The 26,366-nt window shown below is 52.7% G+C and overlaps 1 protein-coding gene across 1 annotated transcript; it reads right to left on the bottom strand.

Moving 5' to 3' along the window:
• Positions 1 to 1,112: 1,112 nt before the first annotated feature.
• On the bottom strand, positions 1,113 to 25,746 carry Gpi (glucose-6-phosphate isomerase). Its single transcript, XM_051207285.1, has 18 exons — positions 25,563 to 25,746; positions 24,642 to 24,732; positions 24,327 to 24,395; positions 22,647 to 22,766; positions 16,571 to 16,654; positions 16,350 to 16,496; positions 15,016 to 15,087; positions 14,333 to 14,377; positions 12,290 to 12,343; positions 5,378 to 5,438; positions 4,947 to 4,990; positions 4,683 to 4,835; positions 3,600 to 3,729; positions 3,387 to 3,463; positions 2,024 to 2,152; positions 1,770 to 1,845; positions 1,591 to 1,657; positions 1,113 to 1,505 (listed from the first exon to the last, which is right to left on the bottom strand). Exons 1-18 carry the CDS (start codon positions 25,682 to 25,684, stop codon positions 1,370 to 1,372), a joined length of 1,677 nt encoding a protein of 558 aa, XP_051063242.1. The 5' UTR covers positions 25,685 to 25,746; the 3' UTR covers positions 1,113 to 1,369.
• Positions 25,747 to 26,366: the final 620 nt, after the last annotated feature.

Here is a 26,366-nt window from a genome sequence, read left to right as displayed (position 1 = left end):
ACTTTCCAATAGCACCACCTGCTGGAGACCTTGGGGAAATTTAAATCCAAACCTTGTAAACCCGCCTCCAGAATCTCATCACAAATCATGCATAGGATGAATACTGATCCCAAGCTACAACCTATCCTTTTGTGTGTGTGAGAGACAGTTTTCCACTGTGTAGCCAGAGAAACCTGGAACTTTCTCTCTAGCAAAAGCCAGTCAGTTGTGGCACCGTTTACACTTCATTATTGGGTGTGAGTTGGGTTCGGGGTAAGGGTGCATGCCAGGACATGTGGAGGCCAGAGGACAACTTTAGGGTCTCATAGATTGAATTCAGGTGGCTTATGTGTTTGGTGTCTTTATGCACTGGCCCACAATTAACATGATTTGACTGTCTCATACCAAAGACATGAGTGGATGTCTAAGGTGACAAATTACGCCGAGCGAGCTAAAACTGTCTTGATGGCTCAACAAGTCAAGAACACTTGCTGCAGCTGGGCAGTGGTGGCACACACTTTAATCCCAGCACTCGGGATGCAAAGGTAGGCAGACCTCTGTGAGTTCGAGGCCAGCCTCCAAAGCTACAGAGAAACCCATGGGGGGGGGCGGTACTTGACACTCTTGCAGAAGCCCTAGTTCAGTTAATACCCAATTTTAGCAGCTCACAACCAACAAACTGTAATCACATTTTCAGGGGGATCTGCAGCATGCACATGTACACATTCACACATACACATGTTTAAAATAAAAAGTTGGGTCTGGTGAGATGGTCCTTAGTACTTGGTGACAAGCCAACCTAAGTTAGATCTCCAGAACCAACATGGCAGAAGTCAGTATCTGAGAACCTGTCCTCTGACCCACACACACACACACACACACACAAATAAATGAATATATACCATTTAAAGAGCTCATCCCTAGGTTTTGACATCACAAAAACCTAGCCGGAGAGAGTACAGTTTTTCCATGTCCCCAGGGTGAGAAAGTAGAATATGAGACTTGCATGGTAGATCCCTGTCCCCACTTAAGAACGAGCCTGTGCTGTGGATCTGCTCACCGAGTCAAGAGCCAACCGGGGCATAAGCAAGGTCACCCACAGCGGAAAGAAAAAGCACCACCAGAGACTAAGAGGCTGAGCCCACGCCACCTCCATGGCATCTTTATTCTAACAGGGATGTGAATACGGGTCAGAATGAATAGATGCATCGAAGCACTTGAGCCTGCTTCAACGGAGAGGGTGCACGCAGAGCGGGTGGACGGTGGTCCTCTCCAAAGCCTTGTAGTCCAAGCCCGTGAGCGGAGGTGTGCTCGGGGCAGGGAGGGGCAGGACCATGCAGTGCATACGATGGAGAGGGACAAGGAGCAGTCGGTGGCGCCGTGGCTGACTTTATTCCATTTTGATGTCCCGCTGCTGCTTGATGAAGCCAATCAGTCCGTTAGTGGAGGAATCGTGGGAGGTCACGGCGGAACTGCCCTCCAGCTCAGGCTCGATTTTCTTGGCCAGCTGCTTCCCCAGCTCCACTCTGCCAGGGAGGGGTGGAAGAGGAGAAGTGAATGGAGTCCCAGAGCCAACCCAAAGGCACACCAGGCCCTTCCTCAGCAGCTCACCCCCACTGGTCGAAGCTGTTGATGTCCCAGATGATGCCTTGAACGAAGATCTTGTGTTCATACATGGCTGCAGAGGAAGGAGCAGATGGTGTCCATTAGGTCCTTCCGTCCTCCGTCCCTCTGTCCCTTCTCCATCTAACTGATCCCAAGCCTGCCAGTTCCTTCATCTCCCCACTCACCAATCAAGGCTCCCAGAATGAATGGTGTGAGCTTGGTGAACAGAATAGAGTTGGTTGGGCGATTTCCTTCAAAGACCTGCAGCAAGCCAGGAGAAAGAAAGAGTATTGCCAGCATATATGGTATTGGGGGGGGGGCGACAGAGAGACTGGTCCCCAAGCTTTTGGAGAGGAAAGACACTCTGCCCCAGAGGCTGGCACATTTATACTAGCTCCTGTACATCACCCTAAAGCTGAAGTTGCTGAGGAAGGCTGACCTTGTGCGGCAAGAGTTTCTCCAGGTCCTCGGGGCCCTTTCCTGAAGCCAGGAGCTCCCTCTTAGCCTCATCCGTCGTCTTCCCCTTCATCAGGGCCTCTGTCTGGGCCAAGAAGTTGGCCAGGAGGATCTGACAAGAGACACACACAGTTGTTGCAGTAGCAAGCACCGCCAGAACCTGCTGAGCATTTCCCAGGTGGGGTTAGTTCCAGCATGGTCCACTCACTGCATAGCTCAGGCGGAGTGAGGAAAGAGGGCACATCTCATGACACGAGACGGCAGGCGACGATGCTAACTAATCTTTTCTTTCTTTTTTTTTAAAGGGTGGTATTAGTTGGGGCTGGAACCCAAGTGCCAATCCTTAAAATCTGAGACAGGTTTCTGCTCACTCACTTAGGCCGCCCTGAACTGGCAGATCCTCCTGAACAGCTGTGACCACAGATGCGTGCCACCTCGCCACGCTTCCTAACAGGATACTCAGCACTTGCCAAGGTGTCATGCTAACGGCTGTCCTCAAGAGAGAGAGAGGAGCCAGGCAGAGGGGCACACCGCTTTAATTGTTACGCAGAGGCAGGCAGATCTGTGAGCCAGCCTGGGCTACACAGAGGAGGCCAACCTCAAAGAAACAGGCCCCGCCCCCACCATGGATCAAGTCAACGGTGCTGTATCACAGACATATAGCCTGGGCTATGCTGACACATAACTGTAATCCCTACACGCAGGACTCAGGAGGCTGAGGCAAGAGGACTACCAAATTTAAGGTCAACCCTGCTGCAAAATGACAGACACAAAGACGCTCAGCTGCCAGTAAAGAACCAGACTGTCGGCCTTCCACAGGAAGCAGGTTCGGCCAGAAGCCTGAATGAACAGCTATCCCCCTGGAATCTGGCCTTTGATGGTCAAGTTGACAATTGAGAGGCTGTCCAGCTTAGATTGGTCTGGGCGGGGCTTTGTCATGGTGCAGGAAGGCACGCCCACTGTGGGCAGCGCCATCCCTAAGCAGGTGGCCTGCACTGTATAAGAAAACCAGCTAAGCTTGATGCAGGGCCAGCAAACAGCATCCACCGTGGCTTCTGCTTCTAGCTCTTGCCCTGGCTCCCTTCAATCACGGATGTGGCCTGCAAGCTGAAGCAACCCTTTCTTCCCCCAGGGCTGTGCTCTTTCTTAAGAGTCCACCCTCAGAGTAGCAGAGATGGAGCTAACAGAGGCTGACCCCAGCTCTGACTGCTGCAGGCTCCTGACTCTGGGGACTGAGACAACAGTGAATGTGTGGTCGGTCACCTGCCATGGCAGCGAGGGGAATGGAGCTAATGGCTGCGCAGGGCTGAGCTGCAGGTCGGGGAGGGACCAGACAGGCTTCTTACCTTGTGATGCAGACCTTTCCGTATCGGGTGCTGGGTCTGGACGGGGATGAGGAAATCACAGGGTATCATCTTGGTGCCTGTTAAGGGCACAGTGGTCATCCACACAACCCCAAGCAGCCTACGGAAGGCATTGCCCCGAGAGCAAGGTCCCTGCTGTCCCAGCCCCATCCTGCCAGGTACCACACCCCCTTGCCCAGGACAGATGGGCTCTACCTTGGTGGATTAGCTGGTAGAATGCATGTTGGCCGTTGGTCCCCGGCTCCCCCCACACAATGGGGCCTGTCTGGTGGTCCACCCGGGCACCGGACCTGGTGATATACTTGCCATTGGACTCCATGTCACCCTGGAAGGAGGACAGAAACTCAATCCCTTCTACAGCATTCCCCTTGTCTAAACTGCCTGGAGCCTTCCTGGGGTGCCTCAGCTTCATGTGGGACTCCTGTAAAGTGGGTCCCCAGGCTCCTGAGCTTCCTGGCTTAGACTACCATGCCATGAGGGCCATGACCAGGAGACGATGGACCTGGAAGCAGGGGGAGGGTCTCCTTATAAACAAGATAAGTTCTTCATTAGGTGGCCTGTGGTAACCGCTCTCTTGATCCAGCAAACCTTCAAAACCATGCAATTTGAGGTTCAAACCTTGTTCACTTTAAGAAGGGAGATGGGAGGCGGCTTCATAGTTACAGAGTGCTTCCTGCTCTTCCAGAGAAGCCAATTCCAATCCCCAGCAGCCACATCAGTTAGCTCACAACCACCTCTAACTCTAGCTGCAAGGGATCCCATCAACCTCTTCTGACCCCCACGGGCACAATGCACACAGGTGTCACTAACAGATACATACAAATACACACACACACACACACACAAAACGGGGATGGGGTGGGGAGAAGGCTGTGAGCAGGTAGGCGTGCCCAGACCAAATAACAGGGTCAGAGGTCCAAAAGATTGCTAAGTTTTGCTGCACATGCTTACAAATGCAGAGGTTGGTTGCAAATTTCTGGTCACTGAACGTATTGCAGGTGAACAAAGAACCCAAGATGGGCCACAGTATAGGTCACAGGGGTCCTAGCTCACACCATCACCTACAACAGCAACACATAAGAGCCAAAGAGGAAGACACATGCCCACAACCTATCCGGGAGGAGTGTGGGCAGGGCACCTCTCACAGTCGTGAAATTCAGCTGATAACAAGGATGGAGCAGGCCTTGGTTACCAAGATGTGCCGCAGCCGTATTCAAGGGCAAGGGAGGCACTGGAACCTGCCACTACTCCTTCCAAGCATGGCCTGGCAGCTGGTACCTGCTGGAAGTAGGCAGCAAAACGGTGCATATACTGGTCATAGGGCAGCATGGCATGGGTCTCACACCCGAAGAAGTTGATATACCAGATCCCCAGTAGAGCCAGCAGGACGGGGGCGTTCTTCTCCAGGGGTGTCTTGCGGAAGTGCTGGTCCTGAAAGAACAAGGTGGGTGGGGGCTGAGCAGCTGTCAGGGAGAGGAGAGGAAGTGAGGAGAGGAAGAAGGAAACAGGACCCGTGCATGTCTCAGGCCACTCAGCACTCACCATCCAGTGAGCCCCGGAGAGCAGCTGTTCGAAGTTGTCAAAACCTGAGACACAAAAGTAGCATCAACAATCGTGTTGTCCCCCTCCAGCCCCCCCAGCCCCCTCTTCATCAACAGACGTGTCACCCCCCTCCAACCCCCCCTCCTGACAGTTGCTCAGTTGTTTGGGGTGTTCTTCAGCAACTAGGAAATGTTGGATGTGGAGCCAGAAGTCAGGACCTGGGAGGAGGAGGGGGTGCAGAAAGCCCTTGCTCTTCAGAGCTGGCCCCAAGCACAAAAGTAACCAACCCTCGGTTCGTTCTCCCAGAACTAAAAGAACCAATGTTTCTAGGCAGGGGCAGCGAGGCTGGAAGCCCGTGGGACAAGCGAGGCACTCGGGGATGCAGCCGCAGCCGCTCACTGCCTCCTGTGGTGGCTCACGAACATACTCACCCACGTGCAGGGCGATGGAAAGTCCAATGGCGGACCACAGCGAGTAGCGGCCGCCCACCCACTAGGAGAGAAGGAAGGAAAGGCCACTGAAGCAGGGCAGGCACACCCTACCCCCCTCCCTCCTGCCACACCTGTGCCCGGAAAGCCAATCTGCCACAGGGCTGGACCCAACCCTACTCTGCCTAGTCAGACAGCAGACTCTCCGTGCTGGCCAGCAAGGAAGGCTGCACGAGGGTCATGTCAAGTCAACCAAAGGCAAGTGGTTACCGCAGCTGGCCTTGTCTTCCTGGCAGACCCAAGGCCTCAAATTTGTCAGCTCTGGTCTCCTCAGCATTGACAGTACCACACCTGTGCCAGCCTTCGCCTCCTCAGTGTCGGCAGAACCAGGGCCTCGTGTCTGTGCTTAACCCACCTCATCATGACCTGCGCCAGTCCCTTCTCTCCAGGTGCTGACAAGAAGGGTCCCGGTCTGTGCTAAACCTTGGATGGTGGCATGCATACCTGTTCCGAACCCAATCTCCTCAGGTGCTGGCAGACCAGGCCCTCACACCTGGGCCTACCTCACTGCCTCAGGCACGGATGGAGTTAGAGGCTCATACCTGGGCCATGCCTCATCTCCTCCGATACTGGCAGACCAAGTACTCACACCTATGCTCAACTTACCTGTTCAGACACTGAGACACCTGGGCCCTATCTTCTTAAAAATTGGTAGACCAGAAAGTCATACCTGCGCCTGCCCTGCCTCCTCAGCCATTGACAGGCCCAGAACCTCATACCTGCGCCTGCCCTGTCTCCTCAGAAACTGGTAGACCAGAACCTCATACCTGGCACTTACCCTGTCTCCTCAGACACTGACAGACACAGAGCCTCATTCAGACCTGTACCCACCCTGCCTCCTTGATCAAGGACAGGACCACTAATTCATACCTGTATCTAACTGTCTCCTAGGGCACTGACAGACCCAGGGCTCCATTCTCACGCTTACGCTGTCTCCTCGGCCACCGACAGACCCAAAACCTCATACCTACACTCCCCACCTCTCAGACACTGATTTATCCACCCTGCACCTACCATGTCTTCTTCATCACCAGCACCCAGAGACTGGGTCCCACCTGTACCCTTGGTCCAGATTGAACACAGCAACTAATACTCACACCTACCATGTCTCCTCACACACGGACAGGCTCAGAGCCCCAGACCTGCACCCATGCTGTCTCCTCAGGCACCAAAAGAGCCAGCTATGCTTACCCTGCCTCCTCTGACACGGAAAAGCAGAGCCTCCTACCCTCGTCCACCCTGGAAAGACCTTAGTATGGCGCCGAGACCAATTTTAAACGGAGTCCGATCTGAAGAACAAACAAGCACCTGGCAGCCAGGGAAGCATTCCAGAGTAGCATATTCTTGTGGCAGGAGCAGCCATTCACGAGAGAACTAACTCACAGGAAATGACAGGAGCAACTTCCTCTCTCAAGTCTCTCAGGCTGACACAGGACTAGAACCCCATTAGCTGCACAGGAGAGGAGAGGTGCCAGACCATACGTGCATTAGACGCCTTGTGGTGTTTGCGTGTAAATGTCTCCAGGAAGCCTGAGGAGACAGGCCGGAAGCACAGGTGGGGGAGGGAGGGCGGGGGACGGGGACGGAGCTGAGTGACGAGACTGGAGAGCTGCAGTCGGAGAGTGAGGATGGACTGGGGGCTGAGGAGGGCAGACACAGGGAGTTCACACAGGTGGAGGGAAGCATGAGAAACACGGTCACGGCCCCTCTGGCTAAGACAAAATGACCATCTGGAAGGATCCCCGTTAGGAAGAGCTTTGCAATAGCGACCAGCGCCCAGGCCCTGTCAGGCGAGACACGGACTCTCAGATATTGCCTAGTAGACTCAGTTTCAAACTGAATCCTCTGTGAAGTCCTACTTACCCACATCCAACCTCTCAAAACCAGCTCTGACCAGCTCTGATGCAGGCGATGCTGGGACAACCTGCCCACCTGTGTTCCATAATGGCTCCTCAGGATGCACTTAGGGGACCCAGCCACCCAAAGATTTATTTATTATATATGCATGTATGCCAGCATTCCAGAAGAGGGCACCAAATCTCATTAGATGGTTGTGAGCCACCAAGTGGTTGATGGGAATTGAACTCCTCTGGAAGAGCAGCCAGCACCTTAACTTCTGTGCCATCTGTCCAACCCCAAATTTCCTTCCTCTTAGATTTACCCTGGCTCTCCGGTGCTGGACCTCTAGCGACCAGTATTTGAGCCTGCCTCTCCAGAGTACATCTGGCAGGTCATCTCTACCTGAGTCTGGCCCTGGCTTCTTACCTGCATGGCCTCTACTCCGAGCCTTGACCATGCTTCTCCAGGCTTCACCACAAAGACCCAGATGAACTCCTACCTTTCAGTGAATCCAGTTTTGGAAAGGGCAAACTCTACCTGCCGGTGTTTAACTTCTCATTCCTAACACCTGGCAGACCGACTGCCTCTGATCCTGGCTCTCCAGAACACACTAGTAAACCAGGGCCACCTACCTGCATTCATCTTTAATGCTCATACTTCCAAACCCGGATCTGACATGTCAGGTATGGTGGTGGTGCATGCCTTTAATCCCAGCACTCAGGAGGCAAAGGCTGACAGATCTGAGTTTGAGACCAGCCTGTTCTTCAGAATAAGTTCTAGAAAACCAGCTCTATACCTGGCTTCTTGGTGAGTCATTGCTATCTATCAGGATGTTGACCATGGGTCTTCAGACCATACCTGGAAGGCCAGCAAAACATACCTCCACTCAATGAACTACATACCGGATGGGCTGGCTAGCTCTACTTATCTTAATGAGATTCTGGGATGTCCAGACCGTGCCCAACTGGCCACTTCCGATCCTGGGTTCTTGCCTCACATCTGTCTACCTGATCCTGAATCCTCACAGAATTCCTGATGAATGAGTCCACTTACCTGACCCTCATCCTCACACTCCATCCATATCTGACAAGTCAGCTCTACCTAACCAACCAAATGCATTTTCTTCCCCGGGTTTATGACTTCTTAGGTCTCAGCGACACAGCCAGTTTTATGACCCTAGGCCTTCATACATCCTCACCAACAAACCCTCTCTACCCACAAGCTAATGTCACTCTCATCAAACAGGCAGACCCAAGGATTCAAGGCAAAGACTCCACAGGCCTTACCCAAGAAACGGGCTTCCACAGCAGTGCGCCTGGACTCAACCTTACCGAGTGAAGTTTCTCTTACTGAGCGTGACCACACCCGCTCATGACACACCTCCTTAGGTCTCAGACATGCCTTTACCCACCTTGTCTTACTCCGTTTCCTTAGACAGCATCTCAAACATCCAATTCTTTGCCTCTGAGGCCTCACCTTGACAGACTGCCTCTGCCTACTTTGCTCGCTCGATGTGCCTGACCCGAGGAAGGATTTAATGACTAAAATCAGTGTCATACATCAGGCCACCTCTGCTGGTTCCGCAGACTGACTTACCCGATAAACTCCCACTGTGCTTGGCCAAGGCTGGCAGACTTGGGATTCCAGCCTGGGCCTCACCTCAGCAGCCTCTTCCCTACCTTACCTGGGAGACCAGGGCGTGCAAATCTGTCTCTTAGCAACCCCTCTGCCAGTCTTACTGCACACACCTGGGAGGGCCTGACTTCAGTGCTTTCTGGATGGATTAAGGAGACCTTAGACCACCTACCTGTGCACTACCAGAACCTTCCAATGTCACCTAATCACACAGTCAGGCTTGGTTTCAATCACAGCACTTCCGTACCTATGCTTTCACCATTTCCTGTGACGCTGTGGGCTGAACCAAGAGCCTGGACCCCGCTGAGGAGCTCTGCCTGCCACCCGTGTACCTTTATTTCCAATGACCATACTAGATCAAGCCAGTTCTACCTACACGTGCCTAGCCCGGCTGCTCCAGCTCCAGTGGAAAACCAATCACACTTTTGTCCAATTCCGGCTCCTGAGTCCTTAGCCACAAGACCACATCTAATAGACTGCAGCACGTACCTGAGCAGATGTTACCTGTCAGTCTCGGAGTTTCCTACTGACGGCGTTCAACTCAGGCCCTAGCTAGCATATTCTTTCTGAAGAAGCTGATCTCCCAACCTTTACCTTTCACGAGTCTCTCAAGCTGCTCCCCAAAGACACAGCTGTGGAATATTCTTTTATACTGTGTGAATATGTGTCACTGTGATTGGTTTAATAAAGAAGCCGACTGGCCAATAGCAGGGCAGGAAGAGATTGGACACGAGAGGCAGATTAGGAGGATGGTGGGAGGAAGAAGGGCGGAGTCAGAGGAATTGCCAGCCAGATGCAGACACACACACACACACACACACACACAAAAAAAAAAAAAAGGGATAGAGGTAAAAAGCCCCAAGCCTCAGGGCAGCACATACATAGAATGGAGTTAGGTAGAAACAAGCCTGAGCTATCAGCTGAGCATTTATAATTAATATTAAATCTGAGTCCATTATTTGGACGGGAAAACTTCCTCCTACAGTCCTCAGTGTCCCTGCTTGTGTTTAACCTGGCCACCTGACCCAAGCCTCAGCCTTTACCATCTGTCCATTCCTATTCTCCTCACAACCCTGCCCACCACCCCTGACGACCTCAGAAAGGCTGGCCAGGATGCTGAGCCCCCAGCTAACTACCATTTGATCCTCAATTTTCAGAAGGTACCAGAACCTGTGCACATCTGAGACCATCTAGCCCTCTTCCTGCACGGCTGGGCCAAGGTCACATGACCTTGACTTCAGACCTTAACTGTTAGAACCGTTTTGTTGGTGTTTACAAACAAGTTCTCACTACATAGCTCACACTGGCCCAGAACTCAATATACAGCCCAGGCTGGCCTTGAACTTGTGATCCTCCTATCTCAGCCTCTTGGGATTACAGAGATGTGCCACCATACCTAGATGATGTCATAGCCGCACTTACTTTTCGTTGTCCTGGCATGTCCTTTAATCACACCTCTACCTGTCCTCAATTCCCTTTCAGACCGGATTCTGGCCCCCGAGACCCCTACCATGACAACACACACCATGGCCTCCATCACACATACCTGAAGAGAGAGAGCTTGCAATGGTCAAGTCTCAGATGTCAAAATCAGTTCTCTGAAGTGGGACTCAAGCTGGGACCCAGAGACACTCCACAGCTCACTAGCTTACCTCTGCTGGGTCCAGATGTCAGCCATACCCGGCAGCGTCAAATCAGACCCCACACACACCTGCACTGGACCCGACTTGAGGAATGGCCTTGCGGGCGGTGCTGTACTCCTCTACCTGACCCGCTGTCTCTTTATCTCACCTGAGAGACTGACTCCAGAATCTTCACACATCCCTGCTGCTGGGCCCTCAGACATCATCTCCATCAGCACTGTCCACCCACATCCCTTCTCATGCTGTTGGGGGTTGTGTATGTGTGACCCCATCCACCAGGCCTCCAGGGCCGGCACCGCCAGCCCTGGAATCCTGTCCCCCGCACCTAACTGTCACTCTGTGTCCTGGCCTGCAAGACTCAACCTTGTCACAGTCTATCAATTTTCCGTACATGGGGCACCCAACTGTGTGGGGCTCTATGACAAGCATGGGACACCCACCCCTCGGCTGCCACCATCTGCTCAGGTGCCACAGCCTAAGGAGGAAGGGGAAAGGCTCCTCCTCTTTTACTGGGCAGACAATATTCGTTAGAAGCCACAATTTCCCAACAGGGAGGGGTTCCTCATCTGAACCACAGGATGTGTGCCAAGGACAACTGGTCCCATCTAGACACAACTGGTCCCATCTAGACACAAGTCAACTCATACACAGTGGATGGCTTGGGGCATGGAGCTTTATTCTCCCCTAGAGATGGGTGGGAAAAAGCTCTTAGGCCAACTGTGGCTGCACATGCCTGGAATCTAAGCACTTGGGAGGCCAAGGCAAGAGGCTCGCAAGTTCAAGGCCAGCCTGAGCTACATAGTGAGCTATGGGTCAAGCCTGTCTCTCAAAAATTCTTTAAAGGAGGATGGGTGCAGCTCAGGAGGAGAGTGCTGGTTTGGTTGGTGCAGATCCTAGGCGCTAAAAACAACCTTTTTCTTTATGTGTTTGACTTAAAGACGGACGTTTTAGAGCTTTCTAAGCAAGGTTGCTCATTGGCCAATGATAACCACCAAGAAAAGTGCCTCCAGTCCGGTGGTTTGTGGGAAATGCTCAAGGGGGACCCCAGACATTTGTTAGAGAGTGTACCTCTGCCTGGCCACAGCACCCACAGCACCCACATACATCACACCCACAGGAGCCCTGCATTCTAGCCTTCACAGCGCTCCCCCACAGCACAACTGTGCTGAGGCAGGCGGCAAGGCCAGTAAGTCCCTAGTCAAGTCTGCCTCCTGGTGAGTCCACGGGTGCCCGCATGTGGCTCTACCATCTGAAGTGGGGGTTTGCTGTGCAAGCTGCCTGGCCTAGCCTGCCCAGACTCCAGGTCTACAGCCTGCTCCCTGCCAGCCACCCCAGCTGCTCCCGCAATCTCCTGTGGGTCTCTTCCCAGACTACCAGGTCCCAAGGCCTGCCTCACCCTGCCCTCTGGCCTTTATGGACTGCGCTGCTGACCAGAGAAAGGTCATGCCTGAGAATAACTCACCTCAGCTAACTGAGAGGGCAGGGGTGGCTCTGGTTACCTCCCAGTGGGTGCTGCTGGAAGGCACCCAGGGCAGTACCGATTCTCCTGGTAAGCCGGGAGCTCTCCCACAGACCGAGCCTCCCGGAGGGCCCCCTCTTCCCTTCCCAAAGTAAGACAGACATGCAGCAAGTGCTCAATAAACGCTGACCTGACTTCACAGGCCCCTCCTGTCGGCTCAAGGGCCATGACTCGGCTAAGGACACGCCAAGCACACAGCACAGGAAGTGCCTTACTTACATCCCAGAACTCGAACATGTTTTGAGGGTCAATTCCGAACTCCTTCACTTTGGTCTGCAAAGTACAAAGGGAGGAAGGGAACGTCTGTTAGAGACAAGAACAGGGGCCCTAGGAGGTGACGCCTTCTTCCCAAGCCCGTGACGGGCGGGGTAAAGCAGGCTCTGAGTCGAGGGCGACACCCAGGATTGCTCCCTCAGAAATGCACACCAAGCCAGCTCACAGTCTCCCATCACACCGGGGGGCCCTGTGCCTAGAGCACCTCCTCTTGGTGGCTATGAACCAGAGACACCAGAGAGCCATCCCATGCCCCCCCCCCCACCCCGCTCTCAACTCTGGAACTCAAACTCTGAGGTCCGTCCCCAGGCTAGGCAACAAAGCCTAGACCACTACCCAGCCTTCCCCCTTCGAAGGTGATGCCACCTGGGGGCTCCCAGAGGAGACCAGCCTTGCTCTCGGGTGTCTAGGCCCTCAGGCAGGCAGAGCCAGCCGCCCCGTACCTATTCTTTGAGATGGCCACTGACATCTCTGCCGGCTGCAGTCAGACAAGGAGACACCGGGCTGGCCCCTACCCTCTCGGCAGCAGTGGAGGTGGACATGGGAAGGGGGGTGGCAAAGGGTGGTCGGAAGAGCCCAAGGCTAGAGCCATGCTGGTGTCCCCACCGCAAGCAGGCTCAAGGCCAGGCCAGCTGAGAGCTGGCAGACATGAGCGGATCCCATTAGTGCCACCTCACGTGACACTTAACCAGAACAGGGGGCCACATCTGGGGGTGGCTGGAGACACGATGCAGCTGTCAGGAGCACACACTGCTCCAGCACTACACCCAAGCCTGGCTCCTAACAGACATCAGGCAGCTCACTACCAGCTGTACCTCCTGTTTCAGGGGACCCAAAGTCCTCTGTGAGGGCACCCTTCCCTCAATGCACGCACACATCCACGCCCCCCTCAGCATACCCAACACACCCACATCATTAAACGCAAAATGAATCATATATATATATATATATATATATATATATAAAAAGCCACTGGGGCTAGAGATTTGGCTCAGCGGCTGCTCTTCCAGAGGTCCTGAGTTCAATTCCCAGCAACCACATGTGGCTCACAACCATCCGTAATGAGATCTGGTGCCCTCTTCTGGCCTGAAAGCAAAACACTGCATACAAAATAATAAATCTTAAAAAAAAAAGGTATGCCAGGCAATGTAGCAAATGCCTTAATCTCAGCTCTCCAGAAGCAGAGGTAGATAGATGGAGTTCTGTGAGTTTGAGGCCATCCAGGGCAGCCAGGGCTACACAGCCAAGCCCTGTCAAAAAAAGTTCACATCCAGGCAAGATGCCTTATGGTAAAGGCACTTCCTATAGAAGCCTGGAGATCTGAGTTGGGCCCCAAGAACCCACACAAAGGAGACAGGACAGACCACAAAGTCGTCCTATGCTCTCCACTGTAACATATATGACCACACATGCATATCCTGTACACACACACACATTGCAAAACAATAAAAAAGTTCATTTAAAAAAGGAAGGGGGGGGGTTAAATCCAGGGCTGGAGAGATGGCTCAGTGGTTAAGAGCACTTGTCTTGTAGAGGGCTCAGGTTCAATTCCCAGCAGCGTAGTTAACAACCATCCCGAACTTCAGTTCCAGAGAGCTGATGCCTTTTCCTGACCTCTGTGCGCGCCGGGCATGCATGTAGCACAGATATGCAGGCAAAACTCTCATACACACAAAATAAAACTTAAAACGATCTTCAAACAATGGAAAAGCACATCCATTTACCAGACCTAACAGCTTTAGTGAAAGGCAAGATCTAGTCTGCCATCCCATGTGGGGAGAGGCGTGTGCCAGGGTGCCAAGGGCGGCTCATGGGTATCAGTCAGGCCTGGGAGATGGTGCGGACATGACTATGCTGACTCCATGGAGACAGTAGGAAGGCCAGGGGGCTCTCAGTGAGGAGTCTATGCCAGCAACCCAGCCATGATGCACCCTCACTCAGGAATTGGGCTTTCCACAAGGGCATGCCGGATGCCACTCTGGCACTCACCGTGTTCGTAGACAGGGCCACAAAGTGCTTTGCAACTGAAGATGGCTACGAGAGACAGAAGCAGATTATAGCACACCCATCCCAAGGGTGGGGATGCCCCAACAGCAGAGAAAACCAGACTCTACACGGGACTGCCCGTTCTCTCGCCTAGGCCCTGGGGCTGTTGTTAGAGGAGCCCACAAAAAAAAAGGTCAAGGACAAGAGGGCAGGAAGATGACTGTAATCCTAACGCTCCTGGAGTTCAAAGCGCGGCCTGGACTACATAGCAAGTCCCTGTCACAAACCAACAAGCAACACAAAAAGGTGTGTACGGTCCACAAATCAGCCTGCCCATCCACACCCAAAGGCATAGGAAGCCAAGGAGTGACAAGATTCCCCCAGTGTAAAATGGGTGTGGTGGCTGCGAGCAGACACGATTCGAGGGGCCAAGGGACTTTAGGAGAGGATTCTCATCACAGTATGGAAGCTACTAAAAGTGAGTGAAAGAACGGAAGGGCCTTTAGCCGCTCAGAGCAGGTTCTGCTTGTGCCCGGGGGAGGGGGAGGGGATGGGGGGGGGACCCAAAGCTATAAAGGAGCCAAAAAAGGCCAACTCCTGCTTCCACCTTTAGGAGAGAGGGGGATGGAGGGATGGAGGGAGGGAGACCCCCCCCCCCCACACACACACACCCAGCGCTCACTCACATCCTTGGCGGAGTTGAGGAACCACTCCTTTGCTGTCTCTGCATTGGTGATGGTCTCCTGGGTGGTGAAGGTCTACAACAGAGAGTGTGGCACTCAGTCCAGCCCGGGGGCGGCAGCAGAGGCCACTCAGCACCCCAGGAAGATTGCAGGCAGTGTCACAGCACTAAGGGCCACTGAGGGCGGCGGCAGCCTTCATCCTAGCAGTTCACATCCAGGGGGGAAAGGGCCCCACCCAAGCCCCACCCAGAACCCAAACCCTGCAGGTCAGGCATCTCCCAGGAGAGGGGGCTGAGCAAATTTCGAGTTCTCTCCAGTTCAGCCTAGGCTGGATTTCACAATTCAGCTGGAATTCTATTTTTCAATTTTATTACATGGAGGAGGGGGGGAGGCGCAAGAATGCCCCCCATGTTAGGGACAACTTTTGGGAGCAATTCTCCCCTACCAAACTCAGGTCATCGGGCTTGGTGGCAAGTCCCTTTACCTGCGGGACCATCTTGCTGCCTGTCTGACGGGCTTTTTAGCATTGTGTGTGTGTTAGGGTACATAGGCCATAAACGACAACAAACAAACGGACCCAGGTCAGTGCTCTGAAATCAGAAAAGCACAATGTGCCAGGCGTGGTTGGTACACACCTGCATTCCCAGTGCTCAGAAGGCTGAGCGGGAGCTACCTCAGCTATAAAAGACCCGAATCTCAAAACCCTCAGAGGGGAGGATGGGAAGGAAAATGGGGAGGGAGAGAGGGAAAAGGTAACTGATGGATCTGCTAAGAAAGACGTGTCACCCAGCACTCAGGAGGTCCATGTAGGCAGATCTCTAAGTTCAAGGATAGCCTGGTCTAAAGGAGAGAGTACCAGGGCAGCCAGGGAGACACAAAGAAAGCCTGTCTCAACCAAAAAGAGAGAGAGAGAAAATAAAGAAAGCACCAGAGGTATATTATGTTAGGACAAGAGCCTGCCTGTAATCTACTTGAGGACCTGAGGTAGAAGGATCTACACTTCAAGATGTGCCTGGGCTACAGAGTAAATTCAAGGCTAGCTGGGTGTGGAGTTTAGTGGTAGATTACTGGCCTAGCATGTGTGAGACTGAGTTCCCATCAGCAGACTCAGACACACACACCAGAAAGCACATAAAATGGGTGTGGCATATGACAAGGGTCCAAACTGAGCAGGTTCAGGCTTTTATTAGGTAAAGCTCTTTTGCTGCCAGACAGGGAAGCACCCGAGGGCCGCTGTGTTAACCCACTCCACAAAGCACCTCTGTTCACTCAGAACCGGTCCCGACACTCCACCGCCCAGGGCAATCCACCCAGCCTCCCCACCCCCAGCGCCATACCTTGGAGGCGATTATAAACAGGGAAGACTCGGGGGTCAGGTTGGCCAATGTTTTGGCAATGTGGGTTCCGTCAATGTTAGAGACAAACCAGACGCGGGGACCTCCTGCAGAGTATGGCTTGAGGGCTTCAGTCACCATGAGGGGCCCCTGCAGGGAGACACAGGTTCTAGGGACTGGCTGTTCCCTCCCTTCACCCTGTCCACCCAAGGCGAGCTCCTCACCAGGTCAGAGCCTCCGATGCCGATGTTGATGATGTCCGTGATGGATTTGCCCGTGTACCCCTTCCACTCACCATTCCGGACCCGCTGGTACAGAACCGTGAGAAACGATTAACTCAATGCACACGGAGAGGCCACAGCTCAAAGACATCCCCCCTTCTGGGTCTTTCTGCCTCTATGACAACTGCCTCTCAGGGGCCTCTGGAGGTCACGTCCTGTGACACGTGCTATCCTGGTTCAGAGTCAGAACTGCACGGTGGCTCACAGCCATCTGTAACTTCAGTTCCAGGGGATCTGATGCCCTCTTCTGACCTCCACAGGCACCACGCATGCGCACATGGACGTTAATGCATACAAGCATTTGCGCACACAAGCACTCGCGCCCACGCACGCACAGTAGGAGAAAAGCCCACAGAAAGCTAGGGCTGTTCTGATCTGAAGCCTCTCCCTCAGCCACGCTAGCCTGGCTGCTTTCGCAGGGCATCCCCTCTCGCCCCTGCTGGACGCTTTGATGATGTCACTTTGCTCGCTCAGCCAATCAGGCGACTCCAGTTGTTCTTCAGGGTGCTGCAAACACCCCATCTGATGATTAGTTATCTGCTCACTGTTGTTAACTTTTGCTTGCTACATACTTAATACACTCCCTTGTTCAAAGACCAAAAGCCTGTCTACTGTGGACATTCTCTGTATGAACACGCCCCCCACCAGATGGCTGTATGTCCTCATTGACAAAGTGGGACGTAACGGGGTCTCACAGGGACGATGTCAAAGTTTTTAAAACAAGGAGACTGGAGAGACGCCTCAGTAGTTAAAGAGCACTGGCTGCTCTTCCAGAGGACCCGGGTTCAATTCCCAGCAACCGCATGGCAGCTCACAACTGTCTTTCTGTAATTCCAGTTCCAGGGGACCTGACACCTCAAATCAGTGCACATAAAATAAATTTAAATAAATTAGATTTAAAAAAAAAAAAACCCTAAAAACAAGCAGCCAGCTTCTACCTAGAGTTCCAAATAATTCTGGGTCAAATCCCAGACCTTGCACACTAGGCAAGAATTCTACCACTGAGCTAAATCCCCAGCCCATACGGTTTAAGACACAGAATCTTACTATGTATGTAGCCCAGGCTGACCTTATACGGGCAATCCCCCTGCTTCAGCCTCCGAATTGCTAAGCTCACAACCTATGCTACCAAGTCACGCCGCTTCCAAGTGATCCTTGTGTCCTGGTCCATATCCCTGTAGGACTTCCACCCCTGTTTAATAGTGCTGGTCTGTGACCTCACAAGGGTATTGTAAAAATGATCCTGTGTGGACGGGAAGCTTGCTCCTAACAACCTAAACCTTCTGCTTTGTTCTCTGACCCCCTCCCCGGGGTAAATTATTCTTTCATTTTATGTGCAGGAGATTTCTGCCTGCATGGATGTACACCTGTATATGCGGTCTGTGCCTGTGGAGGCCAGAAGAACTGGGGTTACACAGGGTTGTACACAGGGTTGTGAGCTGCCATGTGGGAGCTGGAAATGGAACCCAGGTCCTCTGCCAGAGCAGCCAGTGCTCTTAACCACACAAGCATCCCTTCAACTCCCTGATTTCTCTTTAAAGAGTACATCTATCATGTTGTCTACACTCAGTCCTGTGACTGAGCCCATAGGGAAAGGAACCAAGGATTCCTTCCAAAGCAGTACCAACTTGTCATTCACAGAATCTTCCAGAACTGATACCTTTAGAGAACTGCAGCATGGGCCAACACTGACTACAACCTCAATAGAGCCCCGAGCTAAACAATGCAAGTAAAACTGGACCTCCCCCCCCAACCACTGGGGATCCAGAGACGCCATGTCAAATAGCCATGTCTACCGTCAAATGACTCAACAATGATCTACCATTGAACTGATGTAAGTCATAGGATATGATTCTAGTCAAAACTTTAACAAGAGCCTGGAGAGATGGCTCAGCAGTTGAGAGAACTGACTGCTCTTCCAGAGGACCCAGGTTCGGCTCCCAGTACCTACAAGGCAGCTTCATAACCATCTGTAATTCCAGTCCCATGATATCTAACATTGCCTTCTAGTCTCTGGGCATTGTATGAATACATACACACACACTCCCTGAAGTACACAGACAAAATACCTGTACTACATAAAATAAAATATTGGCAACGTAGACAAACTGGATGTGATAGCATATGCCGGCAGTAATAGCAGCATTTGGGAGGCTAGACTATCGTGAGTCCACCATGACTGTCCCTAAACAAACCTAACACTCTGACCGAAGGCTCAGAGTGAAACCCTAAAAAAGATAAGATACCCCTGCGACAGCTGCTGGTATGGGCTTAAAGAAAGGACAGGAAAGTGTTACTGGAAACTGTAGGGAAAGGAATTTCTGTAGGGCAGGCTCGGTGGCACATGTCTGTAATCCCAGCACTCAGGAAGCAGAGGCAGGCAGATCTCTGAGTTCGAGGCCGGCCTGGTTTACAGAGAGACAAAGCAACACAGCGAAACCCTGTATTGAATCCCTACCCCCACCAAAAAAGGTGTACACTTCTCTTGCAGAGGACCCAAGTTCAGTTCCCAGCATCCACAACGGTGGGTCACAATAGCCTGCAGCTCCATCGTATGGCACCCTCTTCAGGGTTCTGTCATATGCACATACCCACAGAGACACGCAAATATACACACAATAAAAAATAACTATTTAAAATAATTTATTTTTATTCATGTGCATTGGTGTTTTGCCTGCCAGTATATCTGTATGAGGGCATCAGATCCAGTGGAACAGGAGTTACAGAGAGCTTTAAGCTGCCATGTGGGGGCTAGGAACTGAACGCAGGACCTCTGGAAGAGCAGTGAGAGCTCTTAACCGCTGAGCCATCTCTCCAGCCCTCAAATAAACCTATTTTAAGAACCCCTTTGTTTCCAGGCTAGGTGGCACACACCGGGTAAGAGGCAGGCACAGATCTCTATGAGCTTGACTTTCAAGAAAATGAATTCCAGGATAGCCAGGGCTATGTAGGGAAACCCTGTCTCAAAAACTACACAAACAACAACAAACCCCTTTGTTGGGCTGGGGATACAGCTTGTCTAGCATGCACCAGGGCCTGGGCTTAACCCCCGCGCTGCACAAACTGGACGAGGTGGCTCACACCTGTCACCCCAGTACGGCAAAGGCAGGAAGAGTTCATTCCCTGGGAACCACGTGACCCGCGAGAGACCTGATCCCCACCAGCAGTACTCAGACCTCCACATGCTCTGTAGCCGTGTGTGCCCACGTACAACTAAGCGCATGAACGAATAGCAAAGCGGAACAGTTTTATGAACTCACCTTGGAGAAATCTGTGCCTACAGCTACTGTCTAACAGACTGACACCCCCCCACACACACATAAGCCTCTTAAAGAGTCCTTCTAAGTCTTACTAAGAACTAGTGTCCGAATTGAATGGAGCTAAGACAGGCAGATAAGAGACACTATGGAGACCTTTAGCTGTCCATCTTCTCACTTTCAACCTCACTCCAGGGTTTACAAAAACAAAGTGCCTCCCCTCCCCCCACCACACGCTATGAGACACGCTGCTAATAATATAATCTCCATGTGCCGCTTCCTTTTTTGTTTGTTTGTTTCTTTTGGCTTTTTCAAGACAAGAATTTGTCTGTGAGGCTTTGGAGGCTGTCCTGGCACTCACTCTGTAGACCAGGCTGGAACTCAGAGGTTCATTCACCTGCCTCTGTCTCCCGAGTGTTGGAATTAACGGAGCATGAGCCACCACTGCCCAGCATGCCATTTCTTTTTATCGTTGGATTGTTGTTCTGTGCTTGTAAATAAGTGTCATTACTGAACCCCAGGCTAGCCTCAGACTCATCCTCCTGTATCAGCCTCCACAGTGCTGGGATGCGACCACATTCGGGAACTTCCTAGAATATTATAAACAGTACAACAGGACAATGCAACCATAGCTACCGGTAGCACAGAAAACAATGGTTCTTGTTTCTTGTAACTTTTCATTTGACAGATGACACACTTAGGAGGCACACTGTGACACTCTGATACATGGATATACGGGTCATACTGACTGGTATATTCATTGCTTTAAACAATATCTCTTTTCAAGTTCTTGCCTGTCACATGCCAGACTCTGAATTCAACTCCCAGAATGACAAAGACAGACCGACAGACAGACATGGGTATATTAGCTTTTCTGTTGTGTTGATTGGTTTGAGGGGTTCACTATCCAGTCTACGATGGCACACTGACCTGGTAATTCTCCTGCCTCAGCTTCCCTACTGCTAGGATCATCGGCGTGAACCACTGTGCCTGACTGTACTATTTACTTTTCAGAGAACCGAGGAAGTAGAATTCCTCACCGGGAGTACCACTGGTTAGCAGCGTTTTTGTTTGGACAAAGGGTCTCCTTATGTAGCCCAGGCTGGCCAGGGGCTGTCAATCCTATTTCAGTCTTGGATTACAGGCACGATCCCTAGAACCAAGCCTCATATTCTGCACTAAAAATACCTAGTCAGCCTGAGTCAGCCAGTCCGACGACAGCTGAAAGGGAGTATCGTCCTGGACAGCACTGATGGTACCCTGTCCACCCAGCATGCCTGAGCACACACAGGATGAACAGACAGCCAGGGTCCACTCTGCCCCACACAGCAGAGGGCTAGGAATGCCCTTCCTCACACACAAAGCCTCTCCTAGCCTTCCTCGTCCCAGGAAGCCCTGCATCCGGGTGGCTGCCTATGTCACTTTCCAGTCTAAAAATGACTTCTGGCCAAGGCAAAGCAGACTTTGACCAGCCACACACGGCAGCCCTTGTGAGCTGTTGCTTTCAGGCACAAATCCAGAGCAATCACAGCTGACCAGACGATCACGATCTGAGCATGCCCAGCACACACGCACACACCCACAGGATCACCCCTGCCACGCCCGCACCCCAGACTTGGTAACTTCTACCATCTGTGCAGGGCTACCCAGGGGATACACACTGAGGCCACAATGGATTATGAGGTAAATGTAGCTGGTCTCTAAGGCAACCCATATACGGAGAGAAGAGGATTTTCAAGACAGGGTTTCTTCTCTGTGTAGCCCTGGCTGGCCAGGAACTCACTCTTTAGACCAGGCTGCCCTCAAACTCAGAGATCTGCTTGCCTCTGTCTCCCAAGTGCTGGTGCGTGTCACCATCACCCTTGTAAGTCTTTAATCCCAGAACTAGGAAGGAAGAGGTGGGTGGATCTCTGAGTCCTAGGTCACTAGGGTCTATACAGGCCAGTTCCGGGCCAACCAGGGCTACATAGTTAGACCCTGTTTCAGAAAGGGAAGAAAGGGGGACTGGAAAGATGGCTCAGAGGTCCCGAGTTCAATTCCCAGCAACCACATAGTGGTTCACAATCATCTGTAATGAGATCTCATGCCCTCTTCTGGAGTGCAGGCATACATAATAAATAAATCTTAAACAAACAAACAAACAAACAAGGGGGGGAGGAGGGGAGGGAAAAACAAGGGGTCTGTGTGCGTTGCAGGGCAGTGGCCCAGAGGCATCTTATACATTTTTCTGGTGTAAATTAGCTACAGGGAGGGGGAGCCGGGTGTAGCTCAGTTGGTAGCTGAGCTTCCCTATTATGTGAAGCCTTAAGTTTGATACTCCTCATCCCCGACACCTCCCACACCATACAACAGGTCGTGGTGGCACACATCTGCAGTCCCAGACCTCGGGAGGAGGAGTGTGCTCACTCTGAAAAGAGCTGAGGGACATTCTGGTCTCAGCAGAGATGCCAGGGTCAGTAATCACACAGGTCACCCCCACCTGAGGCTGCAGCAGGCCCTACATCCTGCCTCTGTGGAAAGCACTAAGGCCAGATTCCCGAACGTGTGCGCACGCACACGCACGCACGCACGCGCACACACACACACACATGCCCGAAGGCACGTCTAGGCTAGCATCAGCACACACACATCCGAAGGCATATCTAGGTTAGCATCAGCTCGTGCGCTCATGCACACATGCACACACACACACACACACACACACACACACACACACACACACACGAAGGCACGTCTACACGTCTAGGCTAGCATCAGCTCACCTGGCAGAAAGACTTCATCTTGTCCAGAACCCTGTTGACCTCTGGCATTACATCTTTGCCATCCACCACAATGGGTGCGTTGGACCGATTCCGGAGGGCCACATGTAGCACTGCCCGATCCTAGAGATGAAGGTTGGAGAATGAAGAGCTACTATACACCCTACAGTTAGAGTGCTCCCAACAGGGGGAGGGACAGTGTGGCTCAGCGCCCTGTGCACCAGAGACCCATTACCACCACAGCCTCGTACAGAGACAGAGAACCTATCTCATGCTTCTGGAGTGACTGAGGACGGGGAGCCATGCCTAACCCTGCATGCTGTGGGCAGTCAGAAGCAGATAGAGCAGACCTGAACATGCCTAAAAGGAAGGACCCCAGGGCATCAAAAGCCTGGAGAGAACAGAGTGACCAAAGGATCAGGAGTGACAAGGTGACAGTAGAGGTCAGAGATGAGCAATAAACCCGTTCAGTGGACCAGCCGCCAGTAAGCCTAACAGTCTGAGCCCTCCTGATTGATGAGAGGACTTCGTGTCTGTTGCACCTTCTAAAACTGTCCAGAGGCCTCGGGATATGAAGCAAGACGGGCAACCAAACAGCCTCACGGCCACAACTGCCACAAAACGAAACTTCTCTTGTCACTGGAGCGGTGACAAGTGCTGAGCAGAGCAAAATGGCCCATCCAGCAAAAGACAATGGCAATCTTGGAAGGAAACAGGTGCAAAGGTCCCAGATGGCTAAGAAATCAATCGCAGTTCAGGGAGAGGTGAGTTCCCTGTGAGTGGGAGAGCCCAATGCCAGCCCACCCGTCTGACTCCCCATGTTCCTTATGCAAATCCACGCCAGCAGAGCAAGATCAGCTGCTCCAAGCCTCAGACTCCTCAATGTGAAAAAGACCCAGAGCGGGACACATGGCTCAGCAGTCAAGAGCTCCTCTTTCCAAAGGGCCAGAGTGTGATTCGTAGCCCACACAATACAAGGGCAGCTCACAACCACCTCTAACTCCTGTTCCAAGAGAAAATGACACCTCTGCAGGACCCCCACACACACTCACACCCCCCACACACACCCACACAAACATTCACCCCCCAAACACACCCCCACACACACCAGACACTCACACACACACACACTCACTCCCACACACACACCAGACACCCACACACTCACTCACACACACCAGACACCCACACACGCACACAGACACGGAGAACAAGTATGGAGTGCTGACTGCGCCTGCAGGCTCCCACGCGTCAGGGGCAGGGCTCCCCAACACTTGCCTTAACCCCGCTTCGTATTCACTCTACCGCCAGAGACTAAAGGCTTTGGTGACATGATTCCTCTTGTCACCAGTGTAACTTGCAGCAAGAATCCACCAGAGTATCAAAGAAGAAATTCTCCAAGAAAATGTCTGAGCAAGCCTTAAGCAATCCTCTCCCTGGACAGGCACCAGGGACTGTTCCAATTTGCTGGCCAAGTGCAGCAGTCAGCCTCGGAGAAGACACACCCCAAAGCTCTGCAACCACCCCCGCCAAACCAGAAGCCTTTTAGCACCTTCGCGAGGCAAAAGCATTGCTTAAGAGTAAGGGGGAAGACACAGGGCGATGGGTAACAGTCTGGTGAGCTAAGGGAAGGAGGAAGCCTGGGTGGGCAGGTGGATCCTGATGCCCACTGCAACTGCTCACCTCAGTGTAGTTGATCTTCACACCATTGAACATGTTTTCCCGTGCAGCCTCCACACCCCTGGACTTAGCCTAGGAAGAGAATGCACTGAGGCCTGGCATGCCATCCCCACTGGCCATCCCAAGTTCAAATCCCCAGTGAGGCTGACAGATGGTCAGGGCCTGTTTTCCATCTCCATTGCCTTCCCAGAGTCTGCTCAAATACCGGGCCCTGGAGCTTCCTGGGATTCCACTGCAAACCTGGACCCGGAACCCAAACAACCCCTCGCACCTCCACACCCAAATCCGAGTTCACAGTTCCCCCAATCCGGACATTACCAGCTCCACCAGCATCTTCATCACCTCCTTGTTCACAAGGTTCTTGGAGTAATCCACCAGAATATGTCCATGGTTGGTGTTGAGGTTCAAGCTGCAGGAAGATGCAGAAGCTGCTGGCCACACCCCAGGGGCAGTGCCTGTGGCCTGGCCACACAGGCTGACTGACCTGCAGCAGTGTAGCGGAAGAAGCCATGCCAAAAAAAAAAACAAAAAACAAAAACAAAAACAAACAAACAAAAAAAACCAAGATACAGACAGATCCCGAGCTAGGAGCACGGTTTAGACGGAAAGTGCGTGGCTGCCCTGCACAACCACTCCACCTCAGAGCTTCTCTTGTCTCAAACTCACTAGGAAACACTAATGCATAAGTATCAGGGACTTCCATCCATCTAGTAAGGAGCCACAGGTGGTCATCGCACGTCCCTAGCCTTCCAGCATCAGTGACAAGGAATACCCGGATGCATCACATGCAAGATTTCCTCTACCCTCCCTTCTATTTAGCAGTCGTTCGCGAATCTCTCTGGCCTCTGCGTCGTGCCTCCACGGCTCCATTTTTACACCGTTGGCTCCCAGCAAACCTCAGCCTACCTCCCCTTCCCGACCCAAGCCCTAGAGAAACAGGTGGGAGGGGACAGCTCTCTCCTGTCGGTCGCGGCAGCAAGGGCTCCTCCTCCTCCTCACGGGTGGTTAGAAATCCCTTCTCGAAAGGATGAGACTGGAAGGCGGGGGCGAAGGGACAGAAGGGTCCCCGTGGGGGGGCCGCTCCTCCTCATGACTAAGCAGCCCCGGTCCTCCAGTGGGCACGCGGGCCCCAAGTACCCACTCCAAGGAGGAGTCAAGGACAAAATGATACTCCGACCTGGGCCCCGAGGGGCGGCTGGGGGTCCCGGGAGCCCTTTGGCCCCAACTCTGCGCGCAAACCTGAATTGGTTGAAGCGCTCCGGATCCTGCTCAAAAAGGTCCCGCAGGTTGATTTCGGCGTGGTTCGCACGGTGCCATTCCTGCAGCTTCTGGAACTGCGGGTTCCGGGTGAGCGCGGCCATGGCGGGACTGGAGAGGTACACGGAGCTGGACGTGCACGGAAGAGGAAGGAAAAAGGAGCGGCAGCGCGCAGCGAACCCGGGGACCGTGCACGCAGCGGTCTTTATGGCGCAGGCGTCCGGCCCCGCCCCTCCGTGCCCCGCCTCCGGAGCCGCGGCCACGCCCCGCCCCTGTCCTCCGCGTCCGCTACGCGACCTTGGCAGCGGCTGCAGATCTAGGGACCTCTGCTGGCCATTTGCGATGTCCCTTGGTTGGCTTCTGCCCGGAAGTGACTTGAAGGGCAGAGGCGGAGCTTCCCATGCCTGGTGGGCCTCCTTCTTTCATTCATTTATTCAATTAAAAAAAAAAACCTCTATGAAACAAAACTCTAGAGAACTCTACCTCTAACTCTTGATTAGAGGTAGTACTGCAAGTATTGTGATTACATAAACCAGATAAGAAAATAGAATTTAAGGATTTCAGAGCTCGCTAGTGCTCCTGAGAAGAGGCAAACTGGATTAGGCAGGGGAAGGAGGGATGGGTCAGTGGTTAAAAGCTCGTATTGCATATATCTCTCAGATGCATATATCTCTCAGAGGACCTGAACTGAGTTTCCAGCACCCAAAGGGTAGCTTACAACTGCCTGTAACTCCTGCTGCAGGTGCCTATGAATTCCAAAGTAACTTGCATTCTCCTGCACATACC

The sequence above is a fragment of the Phodopus roborovskii genome, unplaced genomic scaffold (genome assembly GCF_943737965.1).
Source record: "Phodopus roborovskii unplaced genomic scaffold, PHOROB, whole genome shotgun sequence".
NCBI classification, from domain to species: domain Eukaryota; kingdom Metazoa; phylum Chordata; class Mammalia; order Rodentia; family Cricetidae; genus Phodopus; species Phodopus roborovskii.
Note: the sequence above shows the minus strand (reverse complement) of the source record. Positions and strands in the feature narration are given on the sequence as shown.

Coding starts and splice junctions, on each gene's coding strand:
- Gpi (XM_051207285.1), bottom strand. CDS start 25,684: ATGGCCGCGCTCACCCGGAACCCGCAGTTCCAGAAGCTGCAGGAATGG. Junction 12,344..14,332: donor TGGCCCTGTCTACGAACACG/GTGAGTGCCAGA, acceptor TGTACTTTGCAG/ACCAAAGTGAAGGAGTTCGG. Junction 5,439..12,289: donor ACATGTTCGAGTTCTGGGAT/GTAAGTAAGGCA, acceptor CTTCTCTCCTAG/TGGGTGGGCGGCCGCTACTC.